The following is a 26,800-nucleotide window of genomic DNA, read 5'->3' on the forward strand; positions in this document are numbered from 1 at the left end:
GACAAGCATAGTCGCCTTTGACGGAAAGAATGAGTTTCTGAAGACCTATTCCACCCCGGATCGTCCCAGGTCTTGTTGGTATGTAATTGCCTGGAGCACCTGCACAGCTGGGGGAAGGATTCCGAATCACCTTTTTTATTTATATCATTTTGAAAAGAAGAAAAAACTTTTTAATTTTTTTTCTGGTTTTATTCCCTTTTATTTCGAAGTATTTAAGTACTTAATTGTAATAATTCTATGTGTTTTCGTCATAAATATTCACTATTGATTTAATGAATAGTGTGTGAATATTCTTTTGTGAAACTGTTTGTGAAGGCATTGTGATAGATACGATAAATTATGAAATTTATAACAGAAATATATTTAAACCCAGTAAATATGTGTTTATGCTGTCACCGTCACCGACAGGGGATGGATATTGGTTTGTATACTCGTGTATTCTATCAAAATAATAACACCAAATATCCATGTAACATTTTTTTGCTAATAATTGTGTCGTCTAAAGCGCCGCAGTTCGCTGTGCAGAGTTGAGTCCCTTGGGCTCGCCAGAAACCTATGATCATGTGTTCAAATCCCGAGTAGCGCTTTGCCACTAAAAGTCGCGCGCGTAGCACTACTAATGTAGAATATTTATGTATTCGTTGGTTTGTTGTTTAACGCCGCACTCAGCAATATTCCAACTATATGACCGCGGTCTGTAAATAATCGAGTCTGGACCAGACAATCCAGTGATTGATATCATGAGCATCGATCCACGCAATTGGGATCGATGTCATGCATCAACCGAGTCAGGGAGCCTGACCACCCGATGCCATTAGTCACCTTTTACGACAAGCATAGTCACCTTTTACGGCAAGCATGGGTTGCTGAAGATCTATTCTACCCCGGAAATTTATTTATTGAGTGAGTTTGTACTATGCACTATGCAAAATATTAGTAATGCTTTTGACGTTTGACTTGTTCCTGTGACTGTTCAGTTTTGGGATTTCTATGAACACATTCCCGTTGCACCTCGGCCGCCATTGGCAGATTCCATATTGGAACTAAATTTAGTTTCATGCACGAATGTTACGTGACTCAGCAGCCATAAACTGTTGACTTGTTGACTGTCAAAACGAATATAATTAAATTTTCGCTGTGTTCATTTTAATAACTGCATTCTGATTAGCTGAATTGGTCACGTGTTTTTGCATTCATTTCTCAATGAATGTAAACAATTAAGCCACGCCCACCGAAGCGGACCACTTTTATTACTACGGAATGTCAGGTGTCCCAGTACTACAGTCAAGGGAATTCACTTTCTGCTCACGTGTATCGTCATGCACAGGACATTTAGCGAAATGCATGCACATTCATTATCCACTACGCGGATTCATACAGTCGTTCGATTCATACCTCAATGAATCGAAAAAATCCACAGTCAGTCCTGAATTATCACATTCCTTTGAAAAACAATATAACGTGAAACAATAAAAAGATGAAGATGAGTTCACCCTACTAGGATCTATAAGCCGTATCACCAGTGTTGACCCTATTCTTGCCTCGGTTGTGATGTTCACCACTATTCACAGCACGAGGGTGTGACTTCGGCTTGGGGCTGTCCCTCGCATCATCCTTCTCCCTGGAGTCTTCGGGGGAAGCGTCCCTTTTGCCTCTTTGGGTCATCTCCCCGCTCATGATTCGACTCTTGTCCCTCCTGAACATTTGACCACTGTTGGCTCCCCTCGGTCGTGTCCGGGGAGGGTCAACCGTTCTATTATCTCTTTGTTCACGCTGGTTGTCGGGCTGGTCAAGTTTGACGACTGAGGCCGGTCTTTCATTGGCCGGTCTTTCATTGGCCGGCCTTTCATTGGCCGGCCTTTCATTGGCCGACGCTTCTCTGCTGGCTCCGCTCTTTCTGCTCGCTCTGCCCTCTTCTGTGATCTTCGCCCAATAGGCTGTCACCTCCTGCTTCACCTTCTCGGCATAGGCTCTCTTCAGTTCCTCCAGACGTTCTATCACACTCTCAATATGACGTGGTCGATCTTTCAGGGCCCTGCAAAACAAAAGCATATCTTAAGATATTACCTTATATTCGTTTGTTTGTTTGTTTGTTTGTTGTTTCACGCTGAACACGGCAATATTCAAGTTATATATGTAAATAATCGAGTCTGGACCAGACCATCCAGTGATTGACATCATGAGCATCGATCCACGCAATTGGGAAATGATGACATGTATAAACCAAGTCAACTGAGAATGACCACCCGATACCGTTAGTCGCCTCTTACGGCAAGCATGGGTTGCTGAAGACCTATTCTCTATCCGGTCCTCCACGGGTCTAATTCGCAAGAAATGCTGTGAAAATATAATCACTTTCGACAAGTTTCGTATCCACAGGTTATGTTTCCTAGATCTGGACAGTGAATGTTATTGGAAATATTTAACCCATTTCTTGTGTTCCCACACCATGGTGTTACTGGGATATCGCTAAATACGGCTATAAACCCCACTCACTGAAAACGCCGAAGAAACTGCATTGACAAACAGTTCGATAACCGCGTGAGTGAGTGAGTGAGTTTTACGCCGCTTTTAGCAATATTCCAGCAGGGGAACACCAGAAATGGGCTTCACACATTGTACCCATGTCGGGATTCGAACCCGGGTCTTCGGCGTGACGAGCGAACGCTTTAACCAGTGAGAGAACAGGAATGATGTGTGGATTGGGATTACGTCGGCTTCAGCACCAGTAAAGCCCACCCGTGAAGATCCGGGTCAGAATAAGTCTTCAGCAACCCATGCTTCCCGTAATAGGCGACTGTGCTTGTCGTGAGAGGTGACTAACGGAATCGGGTGGTCAGGCTCGCTGACTTGGTTCATGCATATCATCGTATCCCAATTGCGTTGATCGATGCTCGTGGTATTAATCACTGGATTGTCTGATCCAAACTCGATTATATACAAACCGCCGTCATATAGCTGAATATTGCTGAGTGTTACGTTACACAACAAACAAATAAAGAAATCAAAGAAAACCAATAGAGATATGGACATGCGGCGAGGGACACCAGAAACGAAGGCGTTAACCACTAGTCTACCCCACTGACTTTGAAAAGAGGCAAGTTAATGGATCGGGTGGTCATACTCGGGGACTCGAACGACAACCTTTGTAAAAGGACTCCCCAAATATGATAGATGTACATGGTATTCAATGTTGTATTTCAAAAGGTGCAGTTAGGTAGCCGAATGGCTAAGGAGGTCGCTCGTCAAGTCAAAATCAATGGTTCGATTCCCCACATGGGTACAATATGTAAAGCCTATTACTGATGTCCCCGCTGTGATAATGCAGCAATATTAGCAAACGCGGCGTAAAACCATAATCACTCATTCATACATCAAACCGTCCACATGGTTTACGGAATAAAACAAAATGTGTAAAGCAGTCTTACGCTTTGTTACGATGAGGCTGTCATAAAATCGCCAACTATATTCATTATCAATGTTTAAGTTATCGTCACGATCTGACTCAAATATCCGGGGTAGAACAGGTCTTCAGCAACCCATGGTTGCCGTAAAAGGCGATTATGCTTGTCGTAAGAGGCGACTAACGGTATCGGATAGTCAGGCTCGCTGACTTGGTTGATGCATGATATCGATCCCAATTGCGTGAATCGATGCTCGTGATGTCAATCACTGGATTGTCTGGCTCGATTATTTACAGACAGACGCAATATAGCTGGAATATTGCTGAGTGCGGCGTTAAACAACAAGCACTCACTCACTCAGTCACTCAGTCACTCACTCACACAAAACAGACTCACACTTTGTCCACGATGAGGCTGTCCTCAAACAGCTCCATGACCTTGACCATCCGGTCCTGGCGAGCCCTCCTCCTGTCCCTCCGCAACTGGTCATCTCCTGCGTCCTTCCATCGTCCTCGACTCCTCTTGCTCCTGTCCTTAACCCGTTCAGTCTGCCTCTACAAAGAAACGATAGTTTGATGATTTGGGATGATGGGGGAGATTTGCTGGGATGTTTGTTTGAGACATGTGTAGCGGCCATAAAATATCCGAGTCCCGTGATGGGATTCGAACCACGGACCTTCTGATCAGAGGTCGGACGCCTTGTCCACATGACCAAAGAGGTTAACCCCGTCAGCAAGCTGACAAGGTAAGGATGTCATCTGTGGGATGAATCCATGTCCTGCAACAGTCATTGCTTGAAAACATGCATTATCATACCGCAATGTCAGAATGATAAGATCTGACTGGTTCACGTAATATTGATAAAATACGATGTATCGCGCCTTGGAGAGAAATAAATAACAACTTTCATCCAGGTGCGTGTATTTGAAAACTATTTTCATACCTATCATACCTGGAATTACGCCGTTTGCGAACTAAAATAAACAATACCACTTCAGACTACCCCAGACAACAGGGTCCAAAACAATCCAAAGCGATGCAATCCTATGCAATTAATATTGCAAGAGTGTGTCTCCCTGCTTCAGATAAAATGTTTGATCCCTCAGTTTTTCAACTGGGCCACGGTTTTCATAAATCTGCCATATCTGTATGTTAATCAAGTGTGCCTACCTTAGCTCCAGGTCGCGATCACAAGATTGTATATTAACAGTTAATTGGAGTATTGGGGAAACACGATCGTCTAGGATTACACTGACAATTTCTGACACGTGCTCTATATTCCAGTAAGCAAGATCTCCCGCGATTCTAAGTCCTGCTTATCACATGACATATATGTCATGATGTGTGAGTGAGTGAGTGAGTGAGTTGGGTTTAACGCCGCTTTTAACATCAACAGTTATATCACGGCGTGTCAGCTTTATGTGAGAGGAAAGCCCGAAGTGATTCAGGTCTCAGACGTTTAGCACTTTGGTGAGACCCACGAGCACGGGTATGGTGCTGACAAACCTAGAAAAATAATCCGAACCGGGATTCGAACCCACAATCATAGGTTTCTGGCGTGGTTTCACAACGAATCGCGGCGCCTTAGACGACTGGGCCACCCGTGCTCCCTATATGTTATGATGTGTTTACGAAATGGATTCAATTTATGCGGCAGACAGTTTCACTCCCATTCTGTTGGTAACAAGCAGGCAATCGGTGGGGTGCAGTCAAAGTGTTCGTATGCGTTCAAGGTGTCGCCATATAACACAGAACCAGAGCGGTTGGGTAGCCTAGTGGTGAAATCGTTAGCCCTTCACGCCGATAGCCGGGATTCCCTACATGGTACAATATGAGAAGCCAATTTCTTGTGTCCCCAACCGTGATATCGCCGAGAAAAAAACAAAAGCGTCGAAAATCCTCACTCACTCACAGTTTGGTTTTCAATATTGTAGTATGTATGGAATCAAGTCACAAAAACGCAACTGCTACAGAAAAGCATGCATTCTATGCAAAAGTTTACTTTTATGCAAGCCCCAAGCATTTCACTACCCAGGAATGTATAAAAACATGTGCGTTATCGGGATTCCATATGCATTATTTAGCATCGTGCTGACAACATCCACTCAGAAAAACAACAAAATTACGCAGTTATTCAACATTACGAAATGCCACGCCTGTCCGAAAATGAGCGTCTGCGAGCCATTGGTATGCTTGAAGCAGGATCGAGTCAACGTGATGTTGCAAGACAATTTAACGTCCACAGAAACACAATTTGTTGTTTATGGTAACGTTGGCAACAGACGAATGCAGTCAGAGACCATCCTCGGAGTGGCAGGCCACGCGTAACCAATAATCGACAAGACAACTGGATTCGAACAACACACCTACGAAATCGATTCCAGCCAGCAACAGTGACTGCAAGAAGCATCTCTGGCGAATATCTTCACAAACTGTACGTCGTCGCCTCAGATGTGCAGGGATTGTCGCCAGAAGACCCGCCAGACGTCCCATGTTGACAGGAAACCACCGTCAAGCACGTCTACAGTGGTGCAGACAGCGTCTACGCTGGACGACCATGCAGTGGGGACAAGTTCTATTCACTGACGAGTCTCGTTTTCACCTCAGCCACAGCGATGAACGGATTCGAGTGTACCGTCGTCGAGGGGAACGTTACGTCAGTCATTGTGTCATGGAAGAAGATCGGTTCGGGGGCGGCAGCGTTATGGTATGGGATGGGATTACAGCAAGACAGAGGACCCGTTTGATAGTGGTAGAGGGAAATCTTAATGGACAGCGCTACCGCGACGAGATCATCGGCCTTGTTTTTCTACCGTTTTTTGCGTCGTCATGGCCCAGGCATTACCTTTCAACATGACAACGTCCGGCTTCATATTGCTCGACTTGCTCCAGCAGATATGGACAGATATCCCACAGGACTTTGTGCGACGTCTGGTCCATTCCATGAGACGAAGATGTGTTGCTTGCATCGCAACCAGAGGTGGACACAAACGCTACTAATTTGTGGATTGACCATTTGGCATGTTCATCGTTTTTTTTATGAAATCACGCATTTTCTGATGTCAGTATGGCAAATTAAACCATATGAACACTTACAGGAGTCTTTTATCTATTGCAAACCGAAATTGTTTCAGATTTGGTTAAAAACAAAACTTTGCATTAAATCTTATTCACTGTCACAGGTATAATATATTCATCTTAAATATGCTAAATCAGTATTTCAAAATATTAAAACGAAAACTTTTTTGTGCTTTCATCGATTTCACAAAAGCGCTCGACAGTATATCGAGAGTAGGCCTATGGTACAAGATGTTATCATACAACATAGAGGGGAGATTCCTCAAGTTAGTGAAAAACATGTACAGTAATATAAAATCTTGCGTTATGGTTGATAACCAAATTTCTAACTTCTTTTATAGTTATTCCGGGGTTCGACAAGGAGAAAATCTCTCTCCATTATTATTTTCGATTTTTCTCAATGATTTAGATGTATATGTTGAGAGCAAAGTTTGTAGGGGCGTTAACATCAATTGTGTTCATGATGATTATGTGTATATGTGTATTAAATTCTTTATTTTGTTGTACGCAGATGATGTGATACTTTTAGGTGAATCCCAGAAAGATCTCCAAAATTCTCTTAAGATTATTATATTTGGAGGAGGCGTAGGTTAAAAATCTAAATTATCTTTTCAATTTGATTCTAAACCAATTGAAATTGTAGATAATTATACGTATCTAGGTATCAACTTTCATCGCAATAGGAGATTTAATACCGCAATAAACGATTTACTGTCCAGCTCTAAAAAGGCCATGTTTGCACTCCTGAAAAAATCCAGAAACCTCAATCTAGCACTTGATACTGTAAACCAATTGTTTGATATCTTAATACTACCTATAGCCTTGTATGGATGTGAAATATGAGGTTGTGAAAATGTTATAAACATTGGAAATTTTCACCTTAAATTTCTAAAGTTTGCTACTGGGTTGCGATCATCAACTCCTAACTTTATGGTTTACGGTGAACGTGGACGTTTTCCTGTGAACATTACAATTTCTAAAAGAATGATCGATTTTGGTATAATTTAGAAACCATATCTCCTCCTTTCATGTTGTCATCACGCATCCTTAAACTGTTCACATTATATCACACCCTCAATATTAGTAATAGTAACGTATGGATATCTCACATAAAAAGTATTTTAAACAGTTGTGGCTTTACCTATGTATTTGATAATCCTGGTTGCGTTTGTAAACAGTGGCTTGTCTCTATGGTAGAAACAGTACTTAAAGATCATTTTATACAACAATGGAGGGATGATATAGATAAAAGTTCAAAAGGTAATTACTATAAATTGTTCAAAGATCTACCGTCGTTTGAAAAATACCTCCTGCCACCTGATTATTTCTCTTGACCTATTATGTCATTTCGGACATCGAATCATTATTTACCTGTAGAGACAGGCTGCTGGCAAAATACACCCAGAATCAATAGAAATTGTAACCTATGTAGCTCACCGGCGATAGCCGACGAGTTTCATTATATATTTAAATGCTCTTTTTTTGATAAAATGAGGTCACATTATATTGCAATTTATCTTTGTAAATGGCCGAATCTCGCAAAGTTCAAAGTTTTGTTTACCTCAAATAATTGCTTAATCGTGAAAAATATCTCCAGATTTATAAGAAATATCAATAATGCTGTCGGAAGATGAGTAAAACACTATAATCTACAATTTACCAAGTGGTCACTACAATTTATTGTTTATGTTATGACTTTATATGAACTGTTCCTGTACCACCTATGGTGGTTTGTTGGAATAAAACATTGATTGATTGATTGATTGGAACTTCTGCTGTTCAGTATACAATCAGTTATGGTACCTGATTATTATGAGATCAATATACGCGACATTAATTCACAGGCAGCAGCCTCGGCTAACAACAGTTTTATTGATTTTTTTATTTGATTTTGAGCATGTCTGAGTGCTATCAGAAACAATGCAATATGAAACTAAGCTGAACAGCACACTCAGACATCGTGACATTTCCTTTTCAAGCGGGGGCGGTCGAGTAGCCTAGTGGCTAAAGCGTTAGCTCGTCACGCCGAAGACCCGAGTTCCATTCCACTCGGGGCAACCTGAGGCCAAATTGTCCTAGGCGCCGCAGTCGCTGAGCGGAGTTGTGTACCTTAGTCGTGCCAGGATTCTACGATAATGGGTTCGAATCCAAAATTGCCCTGATTATAAATATTCCAGTAATATCACGGCGGGGGACACCAGAAATGGGCTTCACACATTGTACCCATGTCGGGAATCGAACCCGGGTCTTCGGCGTGACGACCCTTTTGCATCAAAGTGGTAAATGTCTAAGACCTGCATCACTGCATCACTTCGGTTGTCCTCACCATGAAGGTGACACGCTGTGATGTAACTAAAATACTCACCCACCCACCTAATCACGAACGAACGAACATCGCTTGTTTACCTCTTTACTCGTTGGTGACGAGTCCCTTTCTGGCAAACCGTCATCTTCGTCATTATCATATTTTTCGGATTGTCTCCCCTGTTTCGTAGGCTCCTTACTCGACCCGTGAGGTGGGGAGTTTGATCCTCTTCTGCCCGACTTGTAACGTTCGCCCATTCTGTTTGAATCACGTTCTTCGTTGTTCATGTTTCCCTTCTCGGCTTTTGAGGGAGGGGCGTTGCGTGCATTACCTAAACGAGATTTATCTTTTGTACACATCAACCCAAAGACATGAAACATTTCCTCATGAACGCAACTTATGCAACAACAAACAATCAAAATTCCCCAAAATGGCAGAAGAACCGTAACACACCTATTCCTGAACATCATGTAATGGACTGAGTGAGTGAGTGAGTTGGGTTTAACGCCGCTTTTAACAGTCTTCCAGTTATATCACGGCGTGTCAGTTTAATGTGCGAACCGGATTCGAACCCACAGTAATAGCTTTCTCGCGTGCCCCATTCGAATTGCGGCGCGACTGGGCCACCCGTGCCCCCTCATTTAATGGAGTAAGGGAGGGTTGGGGATGTGTGTGTGTGTGTGTGTGTGGGGGGGGGGGGGGGGGGGGGGGGGGGCACGAGGACGTGGGTGTTTTAGGAGGATGTGTTGTGTTGTTGGCTCTCAGCAATATTCCAACCCTGACGGCGGACTGTATATAATAATAATGTCTGTCTATCTGTCTGTCTGTATATAATAGCATTTGGACCAGACACCATAAGCATCGATGCATGCAGTTGGGATACACATGGACTCGTAACTCAAGCGGTTACTAGTGTCGGTTATGTGGAGGATATTTCCAATTTCCACTCATCAGTGACAAAAATGATGTCCGATGCAATTCTCTATTTGACTTGTGCCATATGTTACCGTGTGAACTTGACTTGCCTTTGCATGTGTTTGTGACGGGTGCCACGGGTAATGCAGGATAGGCTCACCTTTTCGCGAAACACCTGGCATCATCACTATTTGATAGTGATTCCATGATAACACATGGTTAGGATATTGTCGGAGTCGTACTTTCGACTCTGCGGTATGCAGAATGTAAGTTTTATAGGAGTACAGTGTCCACAGTGAACAATGTTGAATTTGTCATCGAACAAACTTGGTGTGTTGACCTCTCCACATTTTGTTATGTTGGCAGTATTATGTTCACTGGCAGTGTAGCTGCTAATTCTGGCCTTACAATAGGATGAGTGAGTATGGTTTTACGCCGCTTTAAGCAATATTCCAGCAATATCACGGCAGGGGGACACCAGGAATGAGCTTCACACATTGTACCCATGTCGGGAATCGAACCCGGGTCTTCGGCGTGACGAGCGAACGCTTTAACCACTAGGCTACCCGACCTCCCCTCAAGCCTTACTAGCCCCTGTGGGACGGAGAGGGATTTGGGCAGCTTTGAACTGTCTTTCAGTGATTTTACGGCGCTATTATATAAGTTTTAATGTATAACAAGGAGACGGACACTGTTTGACGGTGGCGGACAAGACTTGCAATCAGGTCGAACGCACAATCAACGGATCATAATTGTGTTCACGGAAGTGGAAACTACCTGGCTACAATTGTAACAATAGTGGGTTATAACAAATATGTCATTGGGTAACCATTGGTGTTTTTTTAGGTAACTCATTTAGATATGTTAGTATTTACTGTCATTTAAATGTTTAAAGAACATGGAGACATGCTTTAACATAGCAAGCACACTACCCACCTCTATCCGGGTTACGCGAGGTCTCCCTGTTCTTGCCTCTTCCCTTCGCTGGAAACACAAGACACGTGGTGAGGTGACATGGCGTTCAGTTATATGGTTGGTTGGTTGGTTTTTTAACGCTCCACTCAGCAATATTCAAGCTATATGACGACCGTCTGTAAATAATCGAGTCTGGACCAGACAATCCAGTGATTGATATCATGAGCATCGATCTACGCAATTTGGATCGATGACATGTTTCAACCAAGTCAGCGAGCCTGACCACCCGATCCCGTTTGTCTCCTCTTACGACAAGCATAGTCACCTTTTATGGCAAGCATGGGTTGCTGAAGACCTATTCTACCCCGGATCTCCACGGGTCGTTAAGCGTGTGCGTCTGTCTCTGTGTCCGTCTCTGTCTCTGTGTCTGTGTCTGTGTCTGTGTCTGTCTCTGTCTCTGTGTACGTCTCTGTCTCTGTGTCTGTCTCTGTGTCTGTCTCTGTGTCTGTCTCTGTGTCTGTGTCTGTCTCTCTGTCTGTCTCTGTCTCTGTCTCTGTCTCTGTGTCTGTGTCTGTTTCTGTCTGTCTCTGCGTTTGTCTCTGTGTCTGTCTCTGTCTCTGTGTCTGTGTCTGTCTCTGTCTCTAGATCTGTCTCTAGATCTGTCTCTGTCTCTGTCTCTGTGTCTGTCTGTGTCTGTGTCTGTCTCTGTCTCTGTGTCTGTGTCTGTCTCTGTGCCTGTCTCTGTCTGTCTCTGTGTCTGTCTCTGTGTCTGTCTCTGAGTCTGTCTCTAGATCTGTCTCTGTCTCTGTCTCTGTCTCTGTGTCTCTGTCTCTCTCTGTCTCTGTCTCTGTCTTTGTGTCTGTGTCTGTTTCTGTCTCTGTCTCTGAGCCTGTCTCTGTATGTCTCTGTGTCTGTCTCTGTCTGTCTCTGAGTCTGTCTCTAGATCTGTCTCTAGATCTGTCTCTGTCTCTGTCTCTGTCTCTGAGTCTGTCTCTAGATCTGTCTCTAGATCTGTCTCTGTCTCTGTCTGTGATGGTATTATCCGTACTAAACCGGTTGATGTTACAGCTCTACCCCACTGGGATGCCATGCAGCAGGTTGACGTGGATACCCCCGCCCAGACACATTATATACTCCGAGCAGATCTGACCTTTTATATTCCCTTAATGCCGAGATCACAACCTGGGCGAGGGATCGAACCACCGACATCCCTTTCTCAGATACTTTCTCTATTACATCATGGAAGCGGGCACCTGAATCCTTAAATAAGGTTTATTTGTTGTTAAAATCGCACTCTATGGCAGAAAATAATCAAGTTTGGACCAGACAATCCAGTGATTGATTTTGTGAGCAAGGATCTACGCCGTTGGAGTACCAGGACACACTGTCAATCAAGTCACCGATCCCGTCCACCCAATCGGGTTGGTCGCTTCTAACATTGTTTGCTGGGGACCTCCTCTAACCCGGAATCCCCGAAATAATGGCTTTGATACCAATGATAATAACATGTTTATACCTTCACGGGAAAATTTAAAATAAAAAGCGACCGCAGTAAGAAGCGATGGAGTAACGACCATCTTCGCTGTGTTGTAAATACGTTGCGTCTGCCAACACAAATCTATCGTAGTGTAACAAATGTCCCAAATCGATGTTAAGTTATTGACGTGTGTTAAAGTAAGTAAGCCATCGAGCGATAATCGAAGGATGGAAGACATGAAGTAACATGGAGACCTATTACGTCACAGTGGAATTTGCACACGACACCAGTGGTATAACTACAGTGCCAGTTAAGACTTATAAGTAGAAACACCCATTGAGGCAAAAAATAGGACGATAATGTGAGCCTCGTTTCCGAAATGAAGGCTCGACGGCGACCTTCGTGTGTTTGGGGGTTGTTATATAATGAACTCAAATACAATGAGACCAAATCTAACCTACCTACCTCGAGTAAGAAGTAATCAGAATATGAAACTTAAGGGAAATACCAAATAAATCACTTTTATCAGAACTTTTTACCAAGGTATTGATTATGAATTTATTTGGAATACGAAATAATCACGTTGTGAAAATAATCCGTATTTCCACTCGGGAAAATTATTCAATAACAAAACAGCGTTTCAATCACGAATCAATCAATTCGTGCTGCAATATTAACCAGAATGACTAAGGAGCCATGGTGGCCGTGACGCTAACCACGACCTCTGTTGACGATAAACCGTTATATGATAGGCCTGGGTGGTGATTAAGGAATGAGTGTGTTGTTTAAGCCGCAGTCAGTACTATTCGAGATATGTCACCTCTAATCTAGTTGGCTGAAATATAAGCAACGATCCAGGCTGTCGGGGTACGATGAACGCAGTCATCCAAGTCACAAATCCTGACCACCAGAATACATCACTCTTTGCTGTTTAAAGCCGCAATATCCAGCTGGTAAGTACAGTAAACTACGTTTATAACGAACACACTTATAACGAACTAACCGATATAACGAACTTATTTTTAGTCCAAACCATTTGTTGTACATATGCTGTACATATGCTTAAAACGAACTACGGTTATCACGAACTAAAATTAGTGGTCCCCTTGAGTTCGTTATAACGGCAATTTACTGTAACCGAATCTAGACCAGACAATCCAGTGATTGATATTGTGAGCTACAACTCCACGCCGTCGGTGTACGACGTCACGCAATCAACCAAGTCACAGAGTCTTTGCATATTGATCGATGGCTTCTATTAATACCAGGGTGAGTGAATGTTGTGTCACGCCGCTGAGGTGGTGGGTGAGGTGAAATGGGATTTCACGTCGCGTCAAAGATTATTGCACTTTTATAGCGACGTGCATGTACCTGTGTGTGTTTGTGTGGCTGCTTGTACTAGTCCGGACTGATGCCGATTTATAGTGCTAGCTCACTGAGATACCATGCCGCAGTTTAACATGAATACCCCACTCAGACACAGTATTTTGACTCCGAGCCGACCAGTCCTTGTTTTAGCCCCTTAATGCCGAGCGCCAGACAGGGTAACAACAAGTACCATCTTTTAACGACTTTTGGTATGACGCGGCCGGGGGTCGAACCCCGGACCTTCCGCTCTCCGGGCAGACGCTTTACCATTAGACCACGGAGGCGGTCCACGCCGCTGAGGCTCATATTACATAATACCATGGCTGGCTCAATGTTATCGAGTCTGGACCAGAGAAACACGAGTCTTTTCGGTTGAGTGTGAGGACGTCAGGTGAAGTGAGGAGGCATGGGGTTCACCGTCGCGTTCAAGATTATTGCAGTCATACAGCGACTTTCAACACGTTTGTGTGGTGGGATTAATGACACAGGTCACATGCTGCAACATTCAAATCTCAATAGTCGGCTATCACTTTTAGCAAGATCCCGGAATTACCACATGATCGCATCACATGAACTTAGTATTTAAGGGGGGCCAAACAAAGGATAAGGTATGGCAATGGTGCGTCATGGCCCACTGGAAATTAATAATATAAGAAATGAGGAAACTTTTTTAGAACTGTTGATATGAAATAGAATCATAGACTCTATTCATTTCAAAGTTGGACTTATAACTACCATAAATAAAAAGGTGAGAAAAAGGCTGTTTTAGAGGTTTTCATGGAGCCTTTATCTAATATCTAAACATGAGCAAGTCTTTGACGCAAGCTGATTAACTTACATGCATATAAAACAGTACAAACATACAATTAATATCATCTTGATTCACGGACCTGTTCCCAGTTAGAAATATATAAAAATCGGTCTTCTTTCGCTCAATTTAGCTATATTTAAGTATACAATTGTGTCAGAAGTCAGAAGATGTTTGAAAGAAGAAAGGCTAGCCACCAGCCATTTCAAAATTATTCATATCAATTTAAAAATATCTAGATTCATGATTTAACATTTCTACTGGGCCAACACAGGGACTTTACCTACCTCATCCTTAGATTCAAGTCCATTGGAAACACTTTGTCTACCTGCTCAAAATGTTTGATGCATATCAATTCAAAAGTTATCTTTTACCCTAATTACACAGCAGCAACTGTCTCAGTTTCTCTCAGTTTCTCGGTTTCTTAGTTTCCCAGTTCCCAAAATGGCCTGAAGTCTTGGAACGGGCATAAAATGGCCACCTTTTGTCCAAAATATATGAATCTGCTTTAACGAAACATTGTAAACATGAAGTCCTGGGGACCATCGAATATATCGACTCATCTGGAGTTCGAGATAAGCGGAGAGCCGTTAACAACGTTTTGAACATACAGTAAACTACGGTTATAACTCAAAGGGACCACTAATTAAAGTTCCTTTTAACCGTAGTTCGTTATAAGCATATATACAGCATATATACATCAAATGGCCGGGACTAAAAAAGAAGTTCGTTATATCCGGCAGTTCGTTATAAGCGTGTTCGTTATAAAAGTAGTTTACTGAATAAATATATCAGCACTGAAGACAACGAAATTCACTGGGAAACCAACGAAACACAATACAAACTGAAATGTAACTACAGTCAGCTCACACTTAAATGATTATAACGATAACCTTCACAAAAACGTTTCATAAACTCATTCTATCCCCGCGACGCCCACACAAGCTACATAACAGATCACACACTACACCACAAAGTATCATTACAAATTGCTAAGACACACAAACAGACCTTACCACCAGCTCTGTGTAATATCTACAAAAGGAAACACAATCCAACAGTAAACACAAAGACAAGCCAACAATGCTAAAAGGAACAATGAAGAAGTTTAAAACAAAAGTTTCACGAAAAAAAAAAACAAATACAGAAAAAAATCAGCCATTCTGTTCTTACCTATAATGACCCTACTTGGAACAGAGAATTTGAAACAACTGCCACACGTACGGGTTTCTATCTACAATATCGTGGGTTGTCTCTCACGGATGAAATAATCATAAGGTACCAATCTACCCTTGGCACCTGCGTAGTAATCAATTTAGAGTGTTCAATTTCCTTAGCCCATGAATATTGCAAGCCAACTTCGATTCGGCTTCTTTTCCAGCAGGTTGACGGCCTACCTACCATATTTTAGCTCTTAAGCACCAACGGATTAATGGTTTCTACACCTGCTTGTTATCGGAACGGCATGGAAAAGCTTTCAATGCTGCTTAGGGCCTAGGACTATGGAATCTGAATAATGGTCAAAGTGATTGTCAATAACTCGCGGATGTACGTAAAGCTTAGCTATCATTTTCTATTGATGTGGTCACGGCGTAACGACGACATGTCGATATACCTTACCTAAAGCACTCAGACTTACCTGAAGCATTCGGCTTTGTTAAAAGACCGGGTTTCGTTGGTAAAAAGGCTATTGTCGCCAACTCGTATTTTTAATCATGGTTGGGTTATACAGTGAACATTTGAAATATAATTCTTCAAGGGACAGTGTCATTATTTGTTTGGTTACATGAAAATGCTAGGTTTTGCGGGGTTTTGCTTGTTGAACGACACACTATTGCTGTACGACGATGACCCATATATAACTGAATCTGAACTAGACAATCCAGGGTGGATAGCATGAGCATTAATCCACACCGTAGTGGAGAAGGATAGTGGTTAAAGCGTTCTGTCTCCCCGCCAAAGTCCCTGGCTCGATTCTCCACATTGGCATAAAGCTTGTCCGCTATGCTATGTGTTAAAATTTTCGTTCAAACTCAGCTTAGTCTGCTAGAAAATTACCCAATTCACTGAGACATATCTCTGATTCACTCATAGAACTAATTACTAGTATACAGTGAACACCTAGACTGAACCTAGTCAACAGCACGTGGAGGAAAGTCCCTCTAAGGCTTAAACAGCACCTACAAAAGATGACAGTTTTAATCTGACCATAAATTATATTAATATAGTCATGAGTGAGTGAGTGAGTGAGTTTGGTTTTACACCGCTTTTAGCAATATTCCAGATTTTTTTTGTATTACAGCATAGCTGTGGACATTGATAATTTAAATATTTGTGACGGCAAAATTGGAAAATAGTCATTACCGATTGAAGGAATGATTAGGTATTATTGATTGCATACAATCCTATATACCATCTGGGTACAAAACAACACATGTTCATGCACTATTAGGATTGTTTTCAATGTAAGTATTTATCCACTTCTCGCTAATCGAGACAAATTGATGGCGTTATTGTAAATAGATGGGTTCCTGGCTTCCAGCCATCGCTGTTCTAACACCCCATCTACTTGTACAATAAGGTCGCCTCACAGAGCAAACATTTATATCCAATATCTCTGAGTAGCTTGCTAAGAAGATCAATAAGCAGTCTACCTGTAGAATGACCCAGTTATGATCCATTTCGTGTTATGACATAGTGTGTCATAAGGCAACAACTGTGAATTAGGTGCCTTAATAATGACAGGTTCGAATCCCATATTCGTCTTGATTACGACTCCCGTGAAGATCCGTATGAAAATTGGTCTTCAGCAACCTATACTTGCCGTAAGAGGCGACTAACGAGATAGGGTGGTCAGTGTCGCTGACTTCGTTGATGTGTGTCATCGTTTCACATTTGCGTAGATCGATGCTCATGATGTCAGTCACTGGATTGCCTGGTCCAGACATGATAATTTACAGACTGGAATATAAGTGCCACGTTAAGCAACAAACAAACAAACAAACTGGATTATGACCATTAGTTTGATCATGGTTTTCACAACTTTACACTGCAAACACGAAAACGTCGTTTTTTCCGTATATGGTCATATGGAAAAACGACGTTATTTGGTCGTTACAAACCATCGTTTTTCCGTCCAAATAATAATAATTAGGAAACATCTGCTCTCCGCCACATTAAGCTGAGACGCCATGATAGAACTGAAATGGTATTCAAGGAGGCGTAAAACAAAACTCACCCACTCACACTCTCTCTAAGGCATATTCTCGTTAATACGTCAGTTAATTGCAGGACCATAAGATCGAACAACCATGGCACTCGTTAATTCAGACATGGTGACAATATACCTTGAATGTCGATGGATATGCGACAAACTGGATAAACGAGTGTCAAACCAAATAGTTACCTTTTTTGGCTATGTAAATTCAAGTACTCCATACACTCCAAGGATCTTCAAAAGACAAATCCAGAGCAACCAACACTTGTTACCATCTATCCCAAACCGTTCTGTGGAATCAGTGTCCGCAGCCTCTGAATCACTGATACACACAAACCGAAAGTGATCGACGCACCTTTGATAAACTCCGTATTGAGAAAACTCCATGGAAACAAAACCGTATGAGCAAACAGCCTACCAATGAATACCCCATCACATTATGCGTGTCCTTGTGACCAACGTTATGTGTGGAACCTTGGTTGCATGTACCAGAAGGAACTGCCTTTGTCTGTCCAACAGACCATTTCACGCAAACACAGGTATTGATTTTGTGTCTATTAATCAGAATCAATGATAAACGATGTTTGCATTTTTGTCACAGGCCATGGTAATGTTTCCGTACTGTCGTCAGCATTGATTCTGAATCTGAAGCAATTAAAATGTCATGAATATTTCTGTGTTCAATGGAACGTGATTATAGAATCCATAGCGACAGACAAACTCCTCGATTGACTTGGGCCATATAACAGCCAACCAAACCCATTCTTTTATATCTATAAAAACATGTTACGTAAATATAAAACATCAAAGCCAGACAATAACCAGTCTCGATTATCCGCCGAAACAGATTCCAATGGGCGTAAAAAGCAAAATAACGTGAAAATTCGATGGACGGTTCACTGAAAATCAGTGATCACACCAGGTCTATGTCGGTAGGGCAAATCAATTATCAATCTATTATAAATATAAATATTAATAAAATATTAATTAATTAATTAATTTTGCTTCATTACGAAAACAAAAATCATTTACAGGTCATCTGATGTTTATCAGAAACGCTTATTGGACGCCATCATTGTCTATGATAAACAGTCGACTGTTTGTTTGTACAATCGATCCCGATGACTTAATAACAAAGAATCAATATGATACTAAATACGTACAGTCGTTCATATTTGACGTGATTCTGCAACACCTTGGCCCCCTGGGACGTCCTTGATCTCCTGGAAAACGTCACAAGATGTTTATTAGATGTTTGTTTGTTGTTTTCTACGCCCTAGTAACCAATACTCCATCTACACTGCCGGGCAAAAGAAAGTATACATTCATGTTTGATAGTGGGTAAAATGAAACAAACAAGAAATGGTTAATCGATTATATTGTTTTTTTAATTTGACGTTTACCTGATATACGGCTTTTCCATTGAACGAAAGGCCGGTTACCTGACCGCGAAATTGACGTTCATAAGTGTATGAACGACACAATTTGACGTTCATACGTTTTTCAAGAGATCGTGTTCTTGAAATGACATAAACACTGACGGACTACTGGGAATTCCCTAGCACGAAAACATACAGAAGCGTTCTTTCTGATCATTTAGACCCTTTAATCTTGAACTCAGCGTTTTAGTATACATTGGGAAACGTCAGAGAATTTGACTCCACGACCGTTCATGTTAGGGTTAGGGTTAGGGAATATCCTCGCTACGACCCATCTTAGTGAACAAAATGAAGATATGCACATCTTTAATCACCTTTCAATGATCGGCCAATTGATCAATGATGACTAAAACATCTAAACACGGGTTCACAAACAACTTCCGAAATCTCTCCCGTCACGTTTATCGTGTCGGCCATTTTAACGTCTTGTATTTGACGTAAACGTATTACGACGCGCTGTCATTGTGTCTGATCTACTGAGGTAGTTCTTAACAGTCGCCAGCTCCGACATCCATACAGTTTGGCTCTCATTCTATGAAGGTTCTTACTCCATTGAACTCACACAAAGTGAAAGTCAATTCTGAAGTGACGTATTTGCTACGAGTTTCATAGGCGATGTTACGTTCATCATATCAATGAGTGAGTGACGTGCACATGACGTCTCAAGGAACATAGAGTGAGTGAATTGGGTTTAAAGCCGCTTTTTAACAATATTCCAGTTATATCGGGGCGTGTCAGCTTAATGTGGGAGGAAAGCCCGAAGTGATGCAGGTCTCAGACGTTTACCACTTCGGTCAAACCCACGAGCACGGGTATGGTGCTGACAATCCTAGAAACATAATCGGGGCGAACCGGGATTCGAACCCACAATCATAGGTTGCTGGTGTGCTCAAGGGACGCAACTCTGCACATCGAATCGCGGCGCCTTAGACGATTTGGCCACCCGTGCCCCCTCACGGAACATAGAGGTCGGAAGTTCAAGTGTATACTTTCTTTCGCCTAGTGGTTTAAGCGTTCGCTCGTCACGCACTTTAAAGGTCAACAATTAGATTTTAACCGCCACTTTCTTGTATTTTTTAACTTCGTGAGATTAACTTCATTCCAAAGAGATTGAAACCACAGGCAATGACACACTACGGACCAAGTACCGAGGAAACTGCTTTAAAACATATAGCTTAATAATGCATTTATTAACATTTCATAAACATGTTTCCTCCGTAATAATTCAGATAATGAAAACACACGAAACGGTATATTCGTTTAAAGTAGCCTCAAGCTGCAACGATCTATCAGTTATTTAATTATATATGCCTTAATTGATGTCACAATGACATAATGTCACAATGCCAAGGGACACAATATTGATCGAGCATTGAGAAAAACGGAGAAAAAAAACATGTACCTTTATGTACATGTTTAAACTTAATTCACCCACTTAGATTCTGAACAACAAAAAAGCAAACGTTGATGATTTTTTGTTTTCTAGTCCCATTAGGGAAATTGCGTCATTCTGCGAGACTGGGCTTGAATAATGTGACACAATGGCACAATATAGACATGCACCGAGTGGAACTGAAAACCATACGATGGTTGTGAAGGGCCTTTATTTTATCGCCTACCGTACAACGAGATAGTGCGACATTGTGGCTTCGCACTATCGCTCTAACGCGTCACAATATCGTTCTATCGAACTATCGCTCAGTCGCATCGCACTAGCTCATAGCAACACCGCTATTGCCATCGCTATTTCTTTATATCGCATCCTACCTTCGCACCGTTCTATTGCTCCATCACATCGCACTATCGCATCGCACTATCGCTTTAGCATATTGTACTATCGCGCTATCGCATAGCACTATCACATCGTACTATCGCCCTATCACATCGCACTATCGCTTTATCACACCGTACTGTCGCTCTATCACATCGTACTATCGCATCGTACTATCGCTTTAGCACACCATACTATCGCCCTATCACATAGCACTATCACATCGTACCATCGCCCTATCAGATGGCACTATCGCTTTATCATACCGTACTATCGTTCTATCACACCTTACTATCGGTCTAACACTTCGTACTTTCGCTTTATCACACCGTACTATCGTTCTATCACATCGCAGTATCGCTTTATCACATCGCACTATCAAACCGTACTATCGCCCTATCACATGACACTATCGCTTTATCATACCGTACTATCGTTCTATCACATCGCACTATCGCTCTATCACACCGTACTATCGTTCTATCACATGGTACTTTCGCTCTATCACATCGCACTATCGTTCTATCACACAGTACTATCGTTCTATCACATCGTACTATCGCTTTATCACATCGTACTATCGCTCTATCACATCGTACTATCGCACTCGCGTCTCACTGTATTATCTCCCTATTACATCGCACTATCACATTATACTAATGCTCTATCGTATGGCGATACCAACCTATCGCACAGCAATATCGCTCTATCGAATGGCGCCATCTCCCTATCGCATAACCGCATAGAAAGGTAGGATGATGAACCAATAGCTTATCTCAGCCACCATAACATATATAATGTATGTACATACTTCACTCAAACAGCCAAGCATGTCGAGATGTAATGGGATACACTGATAGTGCCGCCGACGAGTAAGCCTCATCGCAATACATAATGGAGACACTGACACAGTATTGACAGTCTATTGACAGGGTCGTATAGCATGTTTGATGGGGCTAACACAGCCGAAGGAAGCCATGCCCTGGTGGATGTTCTCGTATTACACTTGCTGAGCCAGATCAAATAGAAAGTTTAATGATTTCAGAAACACTTGACATACTCCCTGGAGCGTGCGTCCATGTACAATATACCAGGCCATAGTCTTGTATTGTGTTGCTAACCACTTGTGTCTTAACGAGAAAATCATTCTTGCCCCAATCGGGTCCAATCGGCTTATTCCGATCTCTACATTATAGCTGGGGCAGCAATTTGGTATTGAGGTAATGTATTATTTCACTGCTATCCGTTTAACGGCAGATTCCCGTGCATATATAGTTTGTATAATCGACCGACCATTTAATATTTTGGGGGAAGGGGGAGGGGTCGGGATTTTGCATCGAGAGTAGATATTTTAGGTATATTTTTTTAATTTAAAACTATGAGTCTGAATGTGTTTGTTTGTTTTTTACTTGGTTGTTTTTTGGGTTGTTTTTTTGGTTTGTTTTTTGGGGTGTTTTTATGAAAAACACCTTGCAACTATGTAATTTTTGTGGCAGGCCATTTCATTTTTTTTTCAACAGTCTAATGAAAATTATTTTTTTCAAGAATTCGAGGACAATGTATTTTTTCGATAAAATCTTGAGCAATATTCAACCTTTATGCCTGTAAATTATCGAGACAAAGCCTGAATCCCACGCTCCATCAAATCGCCTCATACGACAGGCAGAGAGTGCTTGGGGTCAACCGTAACCCAGAATCTTCACTGGGCGAAGGGCGGTCGGTTAGCCTAGTGGTTAAAGCGTTCTCTCGTCACGCTGTAGACCCGGGTTTCATTCCCGACATCGGTACAATGTGTGAAGCCCATTTCTGGTGTCTCCCGCCGTGATATTGCCGGAATACGGCTAAAAGCGGCGTAAAACCATACTCACTCACTCACTCACAAGGCGAAAAACACAGTAGCCAATAAATTGGATCGAGTGTTCAAGACTCGGCGATTTGCTTGATTGCGGTCAACGTTGTTTTTGTTTACAAAGAGACATACTCATATTAAACTACAGAAACACAAATCGATTTCCAGCTGATCTGTTGTTCTAAGGCAATATTTATTTGACTACCCTTTTTCTAAGTATGTGTATATACAGTGTTGCTAAGGATCGCAAGTTCCTATGCTGCACAACGTGATTACATTCATACCAATATCGATTTACACTGAAAAAAAGCCAACGAAAAGGCTTATTGTGCAAGTCGTCGTGAGTGCTCAGGCGTTCAAAAATATATTATCGAAATAAAAAAAATGTTAACAGGCTGGATGTTGTTTATTGTTTGGTTTGTTTGCTATTAGCAACGCATTCAGCAATATTCAATTCAGCTGTCTGTAATAATCGAGTCTGGGACAGGCAACCCAATTCGTGAGCATCGAACAACGCAATGGGATACGATGTCATGCATCAACCAAGTCGGCGAGTCTGGCCACCCGTTGTCCCTCATGGGTTGCTGGAGTCTTATATTCTAACCCGGAATCCACACTTGTTGGCTAAGCTTTGTTTTTGAATTTGTAAACAGCTTGAAGTCAAAACCTATACATAAATATTCGTTTTGTTTATTTTCTTAAAAAAGCATGTTTTTGTTCATTGAACAAACATTACATCAGGATAACTGACATAATCAATGAATATAACAATAGTGATACTATATAAGTATTAAGTAATGCTATATAGATTCAGAACAGAGAGTGAGTTTGGTTTAATTAACGCGACTTTAAACACATCTTCCCGAGGCAAGGGTGTTAACTGACTGTAAAAGTCCAGTTTCCACCCTTGCCGAACAAGGCTGGAATTTCTGGGCGAATACGAGTTATGCCCCTTCTATGTCCCAATCCACCACTCACATCACTTGCCTTTGCTTCAAATAAAATAGATAGAGGTCCGGTAGCATAGAGGTTAAAGCATTCGCTCGTCACGCCGAAGACCCAGGTTCGATTCCCGACATGGCTAAAAGCGGCGTAAAACCCCACTCACTTACTCAAATAAAAAGGTGTCGCCCAGTGGAGATGATCTTATCGATAATAAAGACCTATATTGTAATAAAACGGGCCTTACATCGCGATGTGCATCAAATCCCGTGAGCACCTTGATTAAAAAACATGAAAAGATTTGGAGAATATCTGTTAAAGATAAGTTGTCCGAACACATGCTTTATAAATCCTGCAATCGACCGAAATCGGTACGGCAGTTTACGAACCGGATGTCGATTTCGATATTGATTGGACAATGCATCGACTAGTTAGTCCAGCCGAAATATTACTCCATAATTTTAGCCTAGTTCGGCAAGGGTGGAAACGATACTTTTATAATCAGTTAACTCCCTTGCCTCAGTAAGATGCTATATTATATCACCACGCGTGTCAGCTTGATGGAGGCGGAAGGTCCGGGGTTCGATCCCCGGCCGCGTCATACAAAAAGACGTTAAAAGATGGTACATGTTGTTACCCTGTCTGGCGCCCCTGTAAGGGGCTAAAACAAGACGGGTGGTAACACGTTCGCTCGTTACACTGAAGGCCCGGGTATGATCATCTTCCTGGGGCAAGGGAGTTAAATGCCTATAAAAGTCCAGTCTCTTGCCGAACTAGTTGACGGTACACATGTTTTGCAAATCCTCCAATCGACCGAAATCTCCACGGCAGTTTTCGAACCGGGTGTCGTTACGCGATTTCCGATTGGACTTTGAATAGACTCCATAGTCCATACAAAACATGATTACGAAATTCCAGCCCAGTGCGGCAAGGGTTGAAAGGGACTTTTAAAGTCAGTTAATTCCCTTGCCTCGGGAAGATGTACAAAGTGTGAAGCTCATTTCTGATGTTCACCGTCGTGAGGTTGCTGGGACGTTGTTAAGAGCGGCGTAAAGCCAAACTTACTTATGCGGTCTAGGGGAAACGGGTGGCCCAGGCGTCTAAGGCGTCATGTGTACAGTTACCTCCCTTGGCGCGACAGAATCATATGATTGTTAGTTCGATTCTGAGATTCGACCTGATTATGTTTCTAGGTTTGTCTGCACCACGTTCTCGAGGGTTTCACCAAGCTGTTAAACGTCTACAACTTTCACCATGGGTTTCAACTCATTGTCTCGTGAGAACTCATGTGCTGGTTCAAAGCAGCGTTTAGCCAAATGTAATCACTCAATATTAACAATGAACGGATTCATGGACTAACGAAACGTAATAACTACGACACCAGGCTGGTGACTTCTAGAAACGTAACAGGTAGGTGGATATATGGATACGTGTTCAGTGTTAACGTTGTGACAGGAGACATGTTAATGAGTGATAACGGCGTTGTTTCTTTGCGTGAATATACCACATGGATAACACATTGATTCAGTCAACGTATCCATATTGATAAAGGAGGAATATGTTTGATGTTTTCTCTGATTAATGATCACTCCGGAAGTGAGTAAAGGAAATAGCGAACTCTTAATCGATCTGAAGTGATTGAAAAGAAACAATGACGAGAGGTGTATCTCCACCCGGGGGCTGTGTCCGGTCAACGTTCACACTCTCTGCTCTGTTTCAATGAGAGGCAGGCTGGTCCAATCTGTACAGGTGCGTTCCTTGGGCACGCCAGAAACCTATGATCTTGGGTTCGAATCCCTGTCCGACCCGATTTTGTTAGTCAACTTCCTACCCGTGCTCGTTGGTTTCACCAAAGTGGACCTGCTTTACTTCGGGCTTTCCTCCTACATCAAGCTGACACGCCGTGATACAACTGGAACAGCGACTTTAAACCCAACTCACTCACTCTGTGTCGATGAGAATGACTTCGGTTGAACGCCGATTTTGAACAGCTTGATGTGTGAGGAAAGCCCGAAGTTTTGTGGACCACCTTTGTGAAACCCACGACCACGGGTATATATTGGAGCGATTCTTGATTTCGAACTCACGATCTGCGGATCACGACACGACCAAGGGACGCAACTCTGCAACGCTCTTTATGCCAGTGTTGCACCCTCAACAACCACCTACAACCACCACCTTTTGTTATCAATAGATGATCCAAACATTAAGACTTAATATTGAGGATCTTGACCAAATTCATCCTTATCCGAAGCATGGTTTTAAAGTTTTAACATCGATCAGGAATGTTGTAAAAATATTTTACGAAAATATTGTTTTTATTAAGTACCAGAGGCCCTTCTAGTATTTAAATTGGTCAAGTATTGATTACCAAAACAATGTAAGACATATACCAAAGGTGGAGGGTCAAGCGAGCCATTGGGATTCCCCGTAAGAAAATAGACGCCGAGCAACCCGTGCTTGTCAGAAGGTGCGACGATATGTATCGGGTGGTCACGCTCGGTAACTTGGTTGATTTGCATGTCATGGTATCGCAATTGCGTGGATCGATGCTCCTGACGCCAATCTCTGGTTTGCCTGGTCTGGACTCGATTATTTACAGACCGCAGTCATATGGTTGAAATTCTGCGGCGAACACACAAACAAACAAAAATGCTCAAGCTGAGTTACAACGCTTGTGAATGGCATGTTAAAAAAAAAAAAGTTAAATTTTGAAACTGGATCATTTCGCGTCCGGCACCAACGCGCACCCCCGGACTAACACCACACGCGCAAGCAAAGGCACCTAGCCGTTTTTGTCCGCCAGTGGGTTCATTTACAGCCCGCCCGCGCGTGCGTGCGTGCGTGTGTGTGTGTGTTGTGAATGTGTCTGTTGTGTTGTGTGTGTGTGTGTGTGTGTGTGTGTGTGTGTGTGTGTGTGTGTGTGTGTGTGTGTGTGTGTGTGTGTGTGTGTGTGTGTGTGTGTGTGTGTGTGTGTGTGAAATCACATATTTAACTGCGATGTGATAGCTGACTTCGCGCAGAAAGGTATTGTATCAGAGACAAAGATCTGATTTGAATGAGAAGGCTGGACAAGATGACCGCAGTCATCAATAACTCCCATCAAATGCATAACGTCGAGGTAACCAGTGTTCCTACAGAATCCTTGAGCATATCCTAAGAGCCCGATTCATAATTCACAGTTATACTCCCTTAGGATGAGAAGAACACCTAACGTGAAACCGTACTCACCTTGTCAGAAACCCTGTCATCTGTGATGTAAGGTGTTTGTTTGTTTTTTTCTTCTTCATAAAACCACAGACCACTTTGTTT

General features: G+C 42.2%; 1 protein-coding gene across 5 annotated transcripts; it reads right to left on the reverse strand.

Annotated features, from left to right (window-relative positions):
* Nucleotides 1–265: 265 nt before the first annotated feature.
* On the reverse strand, nt 266–26,800 carry LOC139461788 (serine/threonine-protein kinase PRP4 homolog). Of its 5 annotated transcripts, XM_071243251.1 has the most exons (6): nt 26,720–26,800; nt 18,651–18,710; nt 10,639–10,686; nt 8,889–9,118; nt 3,801–3,958; nt 266–2,035 (listed from the first exon to the last, which is right to left on the reverse strand). In XM_071243251.1, the coding sequence occupies exons 2-6, from the start codon at nt 18,658–18,660 to the stop codon at nt 1,498–1,500; spliced, it is 984 nt and encodes a 327-aa protein (XP_071099352.1). In that variant the 5' UTR covers nt 18,661–18,710; nt 26,720–26,800; the 3' UTR covers nt 266–1,497. The 5 variants fall into 5 exon arrangements, with proteins under 5 accessions (XP_071099352.1, XP_071099356.1, XP_071099353.1 ...); XM_071243255.1 differs by lacking the exons at nt 18,651–18,710; nt 26,720–26,800 and adding an exon at nt 17,677–17,890; XM_071243252.1 differs by lacking the exons at nt 18,651–18,710; nt 26,720–26,800 and adding an exon at nt 15,444–15,522.

This window comes from Haliotis cracherodii, unplaced genomic scaffold (genome assembly GCF_022045235.1).
Source record: "Haliotis cracherodii isolate W230 unplaced genomic scaffold, xgHalCrac1.p SCAF_15, whole genome shotgun sequence".
NCBI lineage: Eukaryota > Metazoa > Mollusca > Gastropoda > Lepetellida > Haliotidae > Haliotis > Haliotis cracherodii.

Bases quoted from the DNA above. Each gene is read 5' to 3' on its own strand.
- LOC139461788 (XM_071243251.1), bottom strand. The intron at 3,959-8,888 runs GTAAACAAGCGA...GTTTCTTTGTAG, and splicing joins CGTCACCAACGAGTAAAGAG to AGGCAGACTGAACGGGTTAA. The intron at 2,036-3,800 runs GTGAGTCTGTTT...TTTGTTTTGCAG, and splicing joins AGCCTCATCGTGGACAAAGT to GGCCCTGAAAGATCGACCAC.